The 13,653-nt window shown below is 41.1% G+C and overlaps 1 protein-coding gene across 1 annotated transcript in view; it reads left to right on the top strand.

Moving 5' to 3' along the window:
• The window catches only part of BBS4 (Bardet-Biedl syndrome 4), a 44,464-nt gene that overhangs the window by 10,823 nt on the left and 19,988 nt on the right, over positions 1-13,653 (top strand). The window contains exons 3-5 of the mRNA XM_074917616.1: positions 8,391-8,470; positions 12,304-12,367; positions 13,145-13,256. Coding sequence (XP_074773717.1) covers positions 8,391-8,470; positions 12,304-12,367; positions 13,145-13,256 — 256 coding nt within the window. The remainder of the gene's footprint in view (positions 1-8,390; positions 8,471-12,303; positions 12,368-13,144; positions 13,257-13,653) is intronic.

Raw genomic sequence — 13,653 nt, 5'->3', positions numbered from 1 at the left:
TTATTTTGATTTTCAAGAGGAAAGCTTTTTTTTACAAATGCCCTATAATGATTTTAGTTTCAATTTATGGGTAAAATACCTCATGCTGTAGACAGAAAAAGACTAAGCATAAGAATTTAAGCCAAAGGAAGGATTAGACTGGAAATCCCAAAACTACTGTGCTCCTGATACTGGAATTAATGAGAAGCTGGTTACCCAGGTTATTTTGGGAATGCCTGCAGCCAGTGTTGCTTCGTTTGCGGGGGAAATGTCTTCCATCCCTGCTTTGCTGTGGGAGGAGACAGTGAGGAGTCACCAGTTAATACCTCAGACCTCCTGTGCTATTTATAAGCCATTTTATTCAGAAGCCTTCTGTGATGGTGTACTCTATCTCCCTTATTTAGGAACAGCATTAGCAAATAGACACTCAGAGGGAGCTCAGCCTCCTTCTTGCCTACAAGAGCACAAGGCATCAAGCAGAAAAAAAATGGTTTAAATGGAGAAAATAACAGTTGGGGTGCTATGCCAGGTGTTGGATCCTTGAGTATCTCCAAGCGTAGTGTCTGCATCCTCAGGGATGTGAGAACTGTTGTGCGAATCAGCCTATTTTTTTTTCTAGATTAGCTTATGTTTAAAAGCAAAAATAGCAAAAGCTCTTTCAGATCGTTCTTCTGTTCGGAGCACGTGTCTCTGCTCAGCAGTCAGTGCTGATGGTCAAAATTGGCTCACGCAGAGGAAACAAGACTTTCAGTTTTGATTTTTTAAGCAGATGAAGAAGATTATACTTTTTCAAATTCCTTTTTAAAGTACTCATTTGTTATGAATTTTCACCCCAGTGTTGTTTGAATCGTATTTTAGACTTGAATAAAGCAATATTATTCCTGAATAAAATTTTTTGTGTAATAATGATCAGGCTAATGTACTTGTGCTAATGTATGTAGTTCCCCGTTCTCTTGTCAAATGGAGCCAGGATTGCCGAGTGGTATCTTGCCATTACTGCTAATGGAGATTTCCCAGTAACCAGACTGGTTCTGCCACTGGGACCCTTGCTGTGGTGCTGGGAAGTCCAGGGGGTGTCACAAGTGTGGATTTATTTATAGACCTTCCCACTTTACCATAAGGTTAAACTTGAGCAGCACATGATAGAAGACATTTATGTTGAATAATCAGCATAGGAATTTGTCTTTTAAATAAAAACATTTTTATTTGGAGTAACTCAGAACTTTAAATGCCTTAAATCAGAAAACCCACTGAAGTCTAAGCTAACAACTCTTTAAGATTTATGCAGTGTAAACTACCAATAGAAAATTCCCTTTTTTTTTTTTCTTCACCCTAGTATATAAATCAGCTTTAAGCTACAATTTTCATCTCTTCCATATAGCTTTGGCTAATTTTCCTGCAGGGGGAGGTGTAGAGTCAGAAATGTTGCTTTTTTTGTTTAAACCTGCTGCTGTTTTTCAGCCTCTTTCCAGTTTTCTCTGTGCGTTGTGGAGCTATTAATACTTGATAGTAAGATCACAGCTATGAATTATGGCTTTCTTGTGAGGACCAGAATTGTATATGATGTTTTATTAACCCCAGCTGATGGTAAATAACGAGGAGCCATATGGGTTTATTGTTTGATTTAAAGGTGTTCCAGCAGCAATTTGCAAAAGGGAAAACAGGGAGAAGGGGATAAAACAGAAAGAATGCCTACAACAGAGGGCTCTCTCCTTTTTCTGTTGTTTATATCCATTTTACAGGTATTTCTGTGCACAAACACCTATATTCTCACATATGTATGCATGTACAACCTCCTCTGGGTGGTGGTTTTTAGAGTAATTTTTCATCATTACTGAGTTTTAAATACATTATGTCTCCATTTTCAAACTCCAAGGATGTATCTGGGTATCAGAAGACCGATGTTCCTGTACTAGTTTTCTTTCAGCTCTGTAAAGTATTTATATTGCTACAGTCTCAATAAAAGCCTTTGAGTGTCTGAGTAAGGAAAAGGATTTCTTGTTACATTTGTCTGTGCACCAGCCTAGCTAGGAATTTGTGGGATGCTGCTCTGATATCAAGGCAGTCTGTTATTTTTAAATCTAAAAACCTTGATATTAGAACTTAAAAATGCTCCCTATCTGTTATTCATACCTTATTTTGGAAAATAAAATTCCCTGGCAGTGGTACATTGTTTTATAGTAGTTGAGTTTGTGCTTTATTATTTTAATATTATTTTTGTTTAGCAGGCGCTCATTCCCTCTCTGTCACCAGTTTTACAAACAATAGCATAATTCCTCGCACTAGCAGCTTGTGGAGCTCAAGGCAAAAAGGAGATAGCACAGCTGGTTTCATCCTTGCCTTTCCCTCCCTATCAATGTTTATTTAACACAGCTGTGGGAGCACCGAGCTTCATTTTGGGCTGTGACCGCAGCTATGCCCAACAGTAAACCTTTCCCGAGCTCTGCAAGTGGAAATAATTGTAACCCTGGCAATAATGTCAGCAAATGGCTTCAGGAAACTGAGCTGGGAATTGAGGGATGGGCTGGATGTTGGTTCTGAAAGACTGTCATGTGTTGCCTCTCAGATTTGGACGCTCTCCTGCGGTGGGAAGTGAATTGTCTTTATGCTGTTGTGAGTTTGCTGTTAAGCCGATGACTGGAATTACTTTAAAATGGGAAATTAATCTCAAATGGAAAAGATCAATGCTGCTTTTGAGTGTTAGAGTGAGCCTTGCCCAATGATGGGAGATGATAACCTCGCTTCCTTCACCACAGCAAAGCTTCCTGCTTTGATTTCTTCAGAGCAAGATGCCCTTTATCAAATTCTGCTTTGGTGCAACTCTCTTAATAGCAAAATTTTACAACAGAGACTTGAGTCATTGCCTCTGTGTTTATTAATTTTGAAAATACCCATGTGCCTGAATGCTGTTGTGCAACATGCAGTTTTTAATTTGAATCTGGAAAGGGGCAGTTGAGTCAGGATCCAGATTAGGTCTTTTCAATAATCTTACCATATATGTGGTACCTGCCACAAGGGATCCAGGTAATAGCTCATGAGGCTACTGCAGAATTAAAAAAAGTTTAAAATAATTATTTATCTGAAGATTTTCTGTCCTCTCCTTGTGCTATGTTATGTGTGGTTTAGGATATTATGGATTTTGGTCTGGTAACAGGTTCTTCTTTGTGTCTTCTTGAGTCTTTTGTTTCTCTGCTTCTCCTCCAGGCTCTTCTTGCTGCTCTGGCTCAGTTTGCTGCAGGTTGGATTGCAAAGATGGAGGGATGGGGAGTGACCTGGGCTCAGACTCTTTTCAATAAAACGGAGTGAAAGAAAGGCTGGTCTCTGATCTGTTTTCTTTAGTCTGATGAGACTAAAATGCGTTCTTGAGCTCCTTCTCCACCTCAGAGAGCTGTAGCTGATCTGTGCTTTTCACAGGAAGGGTGCTGTGGTGCTCCAGGCAGCTGACAGTCTGCACACTGGAGAAAATAAGGTGAAAAGCTGCCTTATGGCTACAGTTGTGCAGTTATGTAGAAATCCACTTTACTCTGCCTGTGCCCACAACAAAAGTGGTCTCTGCACCTGGCAATTTCTTTAAAAGGATGGCTGGTGCTTTACCAGTTGTTTCCCCCATGAAATCTGATAGGGGCCTTCTGGGGCTTTTTTTTCCTTCTCTATACAGCAATTTCAAAACCTTTTTATTAAATCTAAACCCCACTGTTTGATAGTTCATATCTAAGCTATAATTACCCAATATGAAGATGCAAGCACAAAGTAATTTCCTAGGGAGGTTTACACAAAAGGGAGTAACTCTGATTTTTGTTTTTGTTTGTTTTTTTTTTTCCCGGTCCTTTGAGGAAAATCTGTAAGAGGATGAATAAAGCAAAGAGTGATGATAGTGCAGCACAGATACAAACCTGATGATCTTACTCTGATTCTGTCGGGGTTTCCACTCCAGTGGCTTCCTTAAAGGAGCATTGTCAGAAAGAAAAATCGCATTGCTAGAAGTGGGTTGTGCAATCAATCACTGGCCACCGAGAAAGTGGGGGATCAGATGGATTCCCTTTTGAATTCAATCAAAACACACTTCAAAGAAACTAGCATGTCTCTTGGCTGAGGTATTTAATCATATATTTGGTGCTTGGCTCCCTGTCACAGTTGCTTAATGAGACTAGACTTTTGTAATCCCAGAAAAGAAAGGCCAAAAGATAATTACACAAGTTATAAACTCTTCACTGTAGATACCAAGGTTTTGGATAATTGCATTTTCTTGGACTGGCCCTTGAGCAGATTGATTTACAGAAAATAATGGCTTTTTTTTTTTTTCATTGCTAGAATGGTATAAACTGCTATTGTCTGACCTGTAGTCCCTGCATCCCTGCAGTGACTGGATTTTTGCAAGGGTTCTGCGAAAGGTGACAAAGAAAAGCGTGTCTTCATATGATCCACAGCAGTTACATATGAGAAACTTCTGAAGGTCCATATATTGAAGAAGGTGGAAAATTGCAGTGTAGACAGCCTGAGGAACTTGATGAATGTGCTCAGCTCCTCCTGGCAAGGCCAAATTCAGCAGCCTTTGTGCAGAAACCTTCTGAGTGACTGGTTGCGGCAGTATGTGTTCCCAGCTCTAATTAGTGTGAGATTGCAAACCATCATATGCCATATGGAGCCTCCAGTGTTCCCAATCATCCTTGTACTTGAGAAGACTGTGGTGTGCTGCCGGTGCTTCTTTCTGTTCTTCTGCCCCTCATAGCAGCCCCCATGGCCAGATCCAGCCATACATCACTCTTCAGGCCAATGCAGCAAGAGCTGAGCGACACACATCATCTGTGTGTGGGGTTTTTTTAGGTATTCTGCAGGTAATTATTAAACTTGGAAAAAATACACGGTTAGGACCAGCAATGATTGAATTGTGTCCTTTCAGAAAGGCACAGAATGTTTTCTTCTCTTTCTCTGGAGCTAGAGTCCCAGATAGCCAGGGATTTGTATTTTCCTTCAGAAAAAGGCAGTGACCCTTCGCACTGGGGTAGCCTTTAGCAGCAGGATGGGGGAACAAACCTGAGGGAGATGAATGCACCAGAAGTAGGTATCTCACCACTTTTGTGATGCAGATTTAAGATGGTTGTGGCTCTGGAGAGATGTATAAATATTTTGCATTACTTCTTTCTGCATCTGAATATAGACTCTGGTACTAATCCTTTACTTCCCACAGCCCTTTCTGGGGGATCAGACATGTTCCTATGTCAAATTTATTAATTTTCTCACAATTTCTATGTCCTTCCTCTCTTCTTAGTCCTCTGTGGGATCCACACCAGATCTGGTTCATGGTGTTTATGTTGGATTTCTTCAGAGAAGGGATCAAACTGTTCACATTTACTTTCTGGAGTAGACTCAGTGCATCAGCTTTCTGCTATGAAACTTTGTTTTGTATCCAGATGTAAGATTCACTTATATCTATGAATTAATCTAGTCATCTTTTTGAAAGAAATCAGAATTGTTTGCTTTTTTTTCAGTTTGCTTGTCTTAGGGAAAAAGAAAAGAAAAAAGGAGAGCAATGTCCCCTCAGTCATGTTTGTTGCTACTTCCAAATGAGTTTTAGGAGTGTAAAAACTTCATGTGTTTTCCCAATTCCATAGTTATCCTTAGCTCAGTGTATCGCTGAGGGAAGCAAAACTGTTTTATCTCCGCAGATGTGAACACTGTTCACTTCTGTGTCTCATGGTGTGTTTTGATTTCTCCGTTTTCTCTCCAGCTCAGCTCTTTTAGGTAACTCCTCTGGGTTTTTGCAGTCTTGGACCCAGAAGGCAGGTGGTGTCTGTTTTACCCTTTTCTTTTGCAGCCTGATTCTCTGCTCAGCACTCACTCTGATGTTCAGCATTTCTTCCTTCCCAACCCTGTTCTCAGCAGGCGTTTCCGTCGCGTGGGAGTGGAGTATAATGTCCCTCTGGTCTTAAAAGTGTGAAAAAGCTTTTTCCTTCAGGAATTAAAACAACTGATCTCCCATCCGCTCACTGTCTTCTTAGCTTAGCCCCAAACATTTGTGTAGGCTCTAACATAATTTAGCCTTTCCCATCTCAGCTGGTAACACACCCCAGCCAGCTAGCTTTAACATTTAATAGGAATATTTCTTTTTAACCTCCCACTGCAGATGGTAGGAGAGACCAGGTGGGGTACGTCTGGAGTGTCTTCTGATTAATCCCTATTTAAGGCAGTTTTCATTGTATATAATAATGCAGGATTTTGTAATTTTGAGCTGTATTAGTAGTCACAAAATGGCAAAGTATACTTGAGTTTTGACCATAATTGAAATCTTTATGGTTAAATAAAGTTTGCAATGTCTGTTCTTAAATCCATGCTTACGAAAGAAGGTAAGAAGTGCCTGGGTGTATCAGACGTGTCTGGGTCTGTATTTTGTATCGGATAATGGCACCAGGAGACACTATTGCAGGAAGAGCATGCAAGTCTGGCAGCTTTCCGCAGCACATTTCTAGCATCCCCAAGTGCTGTGTTTCTTGGAAAAGAAAGTCCTGTCAAACTCTGGCACCATTAATAACTTACACTAGGAAGTCATTGCAAATCTATTAATGAATTAGGTAGCCCCTCAGCAGGCTTCAGACCAGCAGCCCTCCAGACTGCTTATGAAATAGCGTTTTTTCCATCAATTTGTACCTATTTAGGCAGCCTCTAAAGTCTTCCCTTCATGGTTTCACTGTAAGAAGGATGAATGCAAAACATGAAGTCATCAGAAATCAATTAATCTGATCTGGGAACACACATATTAAAAGGTCTTGCTTACAAAGATCCAGGTATTACACAGCAGAGTACAATTTCCGAACATTTGGATCCCTGATCTGTGCATTTCTGTTAAGCTTAGCTTATTTAGATTACTTTTTTGTTTGGACTGTGATTTTTTTCTATTTGTTTTTAGGGTAATTGAGCCTTCTTTATAAGGTATTTGACTTTAAATTGCTGGTGTGCACACTTAAATCTCAGCTCTAGTATAAATCTGGCTGAATATTCTGGAAAATCTGAAAAAAGCCCAACAACAAAACCAGAATGGCTTTACAAAATTTTTTCCACCTTCAAGAGCTGAAGAAATTCTAGTTGTTTTTAAGTGCTCTCAGTGATACTAGACTTGGTGTGAATTGTGGGGGAGAGCCTGGTATGCTTGCGAGCGAGATGTGTTTGCTACTAGCCGCAGGTGCAGCCCCTGCGTGATTAAATTCTAGGAGATAATAACACTTTGCACCAATAACGTCTCCTGACATGATTCAGTCCTTCCGACTGCAGAGTTTCTTCTTTCTTACATCTGATCACGACCCATGTTGCCGGCTGGCAGGGGGGACTGCAGACCACTTCAAAGAACGCCTTCTGCTCTGGGTGCTGGAAGCTTGAGCCTGGATCTCCAGCAGTGGTGTGGGTCCGTGCCGTGCTCCGCGGGGCAGGGGGAAGGTGGCCTGGTGCTGGATCGCCCTCGCCATTGCCCCAGCTCCGGCGACAGTCCTTGCCTTGATTTGCTTCTGCACTTCTGTCATAATATTGACTTGCAAACAGACAGCTTTTTTGCCAGTTGCTATGGTTACCTCTCAGCTCCCCCATCTGAACTGTAGAAACGAGTAACAAGCAATACATTTCAAGCCTTAATGAAATGCACAGCAGTGTGTTAAACTTTTAAACCCAACATGAATATCACTAAGCAACATCCATTCGTGATTTGCCATAATTACTGCTGCAAGCTCCTTACGATTGAAATGCTGGAGCACAAGTCTTTCTCCTCTGCTGCATCAAATACTTTTTTCGGCCAGTAGCTTCACAGTTTCTGAGACTTGTGATGTTTCATAGTCCCTTCACAGTTTCAAAGAACTAAGTTTGACCTCTTTAAATTATTCATACCTTCAGATAGGCGACATCTCCAAAATCTCCTTTTGTGTGTATCGCCCGTTTCCTTCTCATTCACTCCCAGAAATTTATTTTAAAGGCCTTTGATTCTTCTGCCCTAGTTCCAAAATGCGAATCCAACTAATTTCCTCCAAGATGCTTCATGCATATTTGGAAGAACCAATTCCACCAAACCAGCATTAATGTTGAATTAAAATGTGTGTGTAGTTGGTGCTTGGAGCTGTTTGCTCCAGTAGCAGCACCAGAAGCCTTTTGAGGTGATAGTTTTCTTCTAAGAGGTTGTATTTAGTGTCTATCTTGTACAATACCTTTTATCTATCAATTTGAGAAGTAAAATAAAACTGGACACTGTTCATATGTCCACACTCCAGGTTTCAAGTCAAATGATTAATTGCACCACCTGGTGCAATTGCAGTTCTTGAATTAGTTGTATCGTGCTTGCCGATCGGGTGGTTCAGAATAGCTCTCACACTGTGGCCAGGTTCTCTGTTGATCAGTCTGATTTCCTGTATTTTGTTAATATTTTACATTTACAGCACCAGAGTTGCCAATCCTAGAGAGGAAGAACTGGTTGATCTATCTCCTTTATGTTCGCAGAGACTACGACGAATGTAAGGTAAGAGCTGCTTTTGGGACTTTGCATTAGAAAGTATTTTACTGATGTTATGAAACAATAATTTTCATACCCCTTTCCAAACAACCCTCTTTCCTCACTTTGTTTGGAATAAGGAGACCATTAAAATAATGTTCTCAAATCCTTGGCTACCTTCAGGATCCATGTATGCAGTTCTCTGGAGTAGTCTGTGAGCTCAGTATGTCTTTGGGAGTGGAAAAATTGAAAGAACTGCAAACCTCTCTTGTTCCCAGTGATGAATAGGGTCTTCCAAACTGGTAATAATGCAGTTCCATAGTTCAGGTCTCTCGATGGTACTACAGAGACACTGTGAAAAAAACTTCAGTTGAGTAAAACATTACGACCAAATCTGAAAAAAAAAAAAAGATCTTGGTTACCTTTGAACAAACTTCTTTCCTTTTACACATGATACATTGCACCCTTTAATTTCTCCTTGGTTTGGTGGGTAGCTTGGAAGTGGTTGTTTGTTTGTGATTATTATGGTAAGTGAACTAAGGAATAACAAATTATTATTAAACAGTGCATTTTGCTGATAAAATAAACACAAACTGTTGAAGATGATGTGCCAGTGGGCAGGAGGAGTGGAATAAGAGTTGCCTGTTTCTGTCACGGACAAAGAAGATCTGAAAAGACACTTTCGCTTCTGGAACACCAGGCTTGGTCAGGACTTGTCTCTCTCTGCTGTAGAGCTCCTGGGGGTGCTTAGGAAAGGGGCAGGCTGGAGGAAATTAATTTAGCTCTTAATTAACAGAGCTGGAGGGTTGTATCATCAGAAGAGCAATTTCCTCTCAGATCTTGGTTTAAATAAACAAAAGTTGGACTAGTGATCTAAATAGAAAATTGTTTCCCTTTTTTGTTGATCTGACTGCATTTTTTTGGTTTCTGATTGCATACATTTACTGTTTCTGTGATGTGATGTGAAATCACAGAATGCAGAAAACATGTACGGCTCAGGAAAACAGAGAAAATAGCCAAGTGGGTGATATAATTGCAACATTGACTCCTCGATGTCTTCATCAGTCATGGAAGTATGGGGAAAAAAATCGGGAGAAGGCAGCTAATACTCTTTTGCTTGGCGGGCCAGCTTTGCAGTAGCAAAGCCTTTTCTCAGGGCTCACAAAGCAGGGTTTTTGCAGTAAAGTTGGAAGAGTTTGGCACCAGACCACAGTAGGTTAAATGATCTTCCATCCTTTCACCCAGGTGTGATGGATGTGTGCTCCAGGCCTGGGTTTGCCCCAGGAAGATAAGAACCTCAGCATGCTGGGATGCTCCTTGGTCACTGAGGAGCGATAAGCATGTCCAAAAGGCAATTCAGATCTTAGGCGGGGCCAGCTGCCTGCTGGCAGCCTGTCTCTCACGGCTGGTTTAGGTGAGGTTACAGATCTAACCTGGATGCTCCAGGTACTTGCCCTTATACATGGTAAGCATAGACATTCCCAAACATGCTATTTGGGGCTAATACCTTCAAAAAAGAAAGAGGCATTGACAGTATCTCCAGTGGCTTAAATGGCTGTTAACTCCTTGATTTTAATATAGTTTGGGCATTTGTTAAAGCCCATTAATTTTGAGACTCAGGTGAGAAACAAGTGACCTGTGATGCTATTAGTTTTGGTCTGAAACTTGCTAGACCCCGTTTCCCACTCAGTGCTTTGAAATGCTTCCTCTTTAACACAGTTTTAAAAACTCCCATATTTTTCGATGACTTAAAAGGCCAAGAAAAAACTGTTTGTTTACCAACACTGGCTCTCCAAAGTGAAGGCATTAAATTGATTTTAACCCTTACAGTGCCACTCCTGCGTCTATTTTGGTGTTGCCAAGCTTTTGACAAATTTTGCTGCTCATTACAGGAGAGATTAATAATGATGGCTGTTTGATTCTCCTTTCCTACCCAGCAAGATGCAAGGCAGACATCCCCCAGAGCCTGCGGCTGCACCATCCCCTGCGATCGCAGGGGCAGAGAGAAGTGGGGGGAGAGGAGGGACAGGCCCTGCTAAGCAGCAATCAGCACTCAGCTCTCGCCCTTCACATGCAAAGCTAATAAACTCTTTTCTGCTTGCAGCATCAACTCCAGCCCTGCCCCCTAACCGTTTTTCACAACAGAAATCTTCTGCTTCTGTTATGTGTGAGGAAGGAATTATTAAAATTACCAGATGCTTTTAATTAATTAAAATAGCTCATGCTGCTTGGTCTCCTGCCAGTATGTCTAAATTCTGTCGGCGAGTTAAATAAACTTGTGAGGAAAAACTGGGATTACAGATCGTATTTCTCAAGGCCTTTTGCTATGGGATTTTTTTAGGGTTTATAGAATTAATCAGATCTCTCTAAAAGATAGCTCTCTATTGCCCTCTCTTGCTCTAAGGAACTGGTTTTATGTAGGTGGAGCAACATAGAGTATCTGTATTCAGATCCTTGGTTATCTCAGAGTTGAATGTCCTGTAATAATGTACTTTGTAAGGAGTAAAATATAGAGATATTAGCAGATACAGATGAAGGGAAGAGCAGCCTAGACTTTTTCTTCCTTTTCCTTCCTTTCTTTAGTTTTCTTTTTATGAGCGAGGATTCTTAATAATAACCCTCCTTTCCTTCACTCCACTTTCCTTCTGTGTGCTGTATCTGAGGTTCAGTTCTCTTCCTTGTTTTCAGAGCCTTCACTTATATTTGTCTCAGAGGCAGGAGATGCTGGTACTGCTCATACACTTGACAGAAGTGCCAGATAAGCACCAGGTTATTGCTAGCCAGAAATCTTTGCTTTGTCTCTTCCACTTCCGAGCAAAAGAGGAGTCTCAGAGCAGAAATGATGCTCTTGGTTCATAGCCAAGTGCTCATCCTCCCAAAGGTCATTCTTTTTGACCAGTTTTATAATTTTGGATCACATATGATTATGGAATATAGCCAGACTGCACCCGCACCCTGAACTGTCAGCTGTACCAATGCAGCCAGCAATAATTTACATTTTCATCAGGTTTTTTTCCCCTTCCTTTTCCCATGTAGTCGTCATTTGTTCATTTGGCTTTCATTGATTCAGGTGCAGTTGCTCCAATTCAATTTATTTCTTCACAAATGGCCTAGAGTAGATACCCTTATCAGCAGAGGATGCTTTCAGAGATTCCTTGTGGCATTTTCCCTAGGTAATATCTAATTATCTTTGGTAATAGGAATGAACAGAGAAGTACTAAAAGGGCTACAGTATTCCTGGAACAATACTCTTCACACATGGTGACGAGCTTGCACTCTTCTGTGCGCTCATCATTGTTCCAGCCTCAGTCCAGTGCCTTTGTTATACATGAGGTCGTGGTTTCTGTAACTGAAACCAACTCTCTGTCATTAGCTATGTTAAAATGATGGTAGTTTACAACTTCTGTAGGATTTTAATATAGTATATTGCAGCATCTAGCTACAGATTTTGTATTAATATTGACTTTTCCAAGCACAACTTCTGATTAAATGAATTTTGTAGTTCTCATGTCTTGTGTGATGTCACTGTTATCGTCATATAAGAACTGTGTCCATCAACATGTTGCACGATGTTTAAATTCACGTTGTTTTAGGGCGTTCCGCAATAAGCACAGATAAAGCACAGCTATATGTAGCACATACAAAAAATTCTCCAAATCAAGGTTGCAGAATGTATTTGGTCAGTCAGAAACCAATTTTCGTTTATAGAGATTGCTTTTATTGAAAGATTTGAAGGGTTTATATTCTTCTGAAAGCTGCCATGCTGCAGTTTAGTAAGGGGGTAATAGTGAACCAGGTAACAGGCTTTTTGATGAGAGTGACTGCGTTTGGTGTGTACTCTCTGCTCTTTGTCATTTCAGGCAGTCATCAAAGAGCAGCTCCAGGAGTCTCATGGGCTGTGCGAATATGCAGTTTATGTTCAAGGTATGTTTCAGGAGGCCTCCAAAAGTCTTAATTTTGCTAAAGCAAGTTACTTCTGATGTGAGATACAGTGAACAGTAAGAAGGGGAACAGGTGATAGAAGCATATAAAATTCATATGTAAAAAATATTTAGCTTTTTTTTCTGCTTGTTGAGTCTAGTTTTTAAGTTTGGGATCTTCACATGAAATGGGTGGATTAGATTTTCTGTTTTCTCCGTATCGATGAGTCTGTCATCAATCCTCCTTGGCCAATGGGCTCTTGGCCTTCCATGTGTTGGTGTGCGCTTGGGTTGTGTGTTTGATTGTATTACAGATGCATGTTTTCTGTTACAGTTACCTGCCTCAGGTGATTGTTGTCTTACTGTTTGCTTTAAGGATGGTATTCCTCTTCCTGTTTTGCCTTCTGTCCCCTAAAAAATGTGCCCCAAAACTTGGTGTGACAATTCAAAGTGCTGTGGTGGGGGTCAGCTGAAATTTGTTGGCCAAGGACATACTGCAGCTGGTTGAGGAGAGGAGAAATCCAGACTGCATCTTAACGAGCAATTGGCCAGGGTTTAAAGCTGCCTTTGTTCTGAAAAACAGAAACTTTTCCAGGCATGCACGAGTCCTTTGCATGCGTTGTCATTCTGCCCTCAGACGCGGCTTCCGCCTGAGGTTGCTGCAGGAGCGGGAGACCACATGAGCTTTGTTACTGTGCTCCCCCTTCTTTCCCTGCTGTCAGAGAGGCACATTTTCCCTGCAGATAATGGACTAATTTGCCTGGTATATTTTGTTTTACAGCTTTGATATTTCGCTTGGAGGGGAAAATTCAAGAATCTCTTGAACTTTTTCAGACATGTTCTATTCTGAACCCTCGAAGCGCTGACAACCTCAAGCAGGTGGCACGATCTCTGTGAGTGGTGTTTTATTGTTTCTCTTTGATGTGCCACCCAGGACCTTCCATGTTTTGTTTTTCTCCCAGGCATCAATTGAAATCCTAGGCTGCTTAATTCCAAACATGCTTCCTCCTTATCAACACTTGAGTTGGCTTCCAGAAGCATGGGTTACCCTGGAAAGCAGAATCACTGTTATCTGCCTGGCTGCTATTGTATTTTCTTTTGTGTGTGTGTGTGCTTTAAGCAAGAGAGGTAACATACTGATTTCTAAGTCCAGAGCTAAGGGTGCTGACCAGAGCTGTGTAAACGTGCCCTGCAGACCCCTTTCAGTCTCTGAATGTCTGGTTAGATCACCTGTCTTTTTCCTCTGAGACAAAGGCAGACTGCAGAGCCTATGAATTCATTCCGTGCATC

This window comes from Athene noctua, chromosome 13 (assembly GCF_965140245.1).
Source record: "Athene noctua chromosome 13, bAthNoc1.hap1.1, whole genome shotgun sequence".
Taxonomy (NCBI): Eukaryota; Metazoa; Chordata; class Aves; order Strigiformes; family Strigidae; genus Athene; species Athene noctua.
Note: the sequence above shows the minus strand (reverse complement) of the source record. Positions and strands in the feature narration are given on the sequence as shown.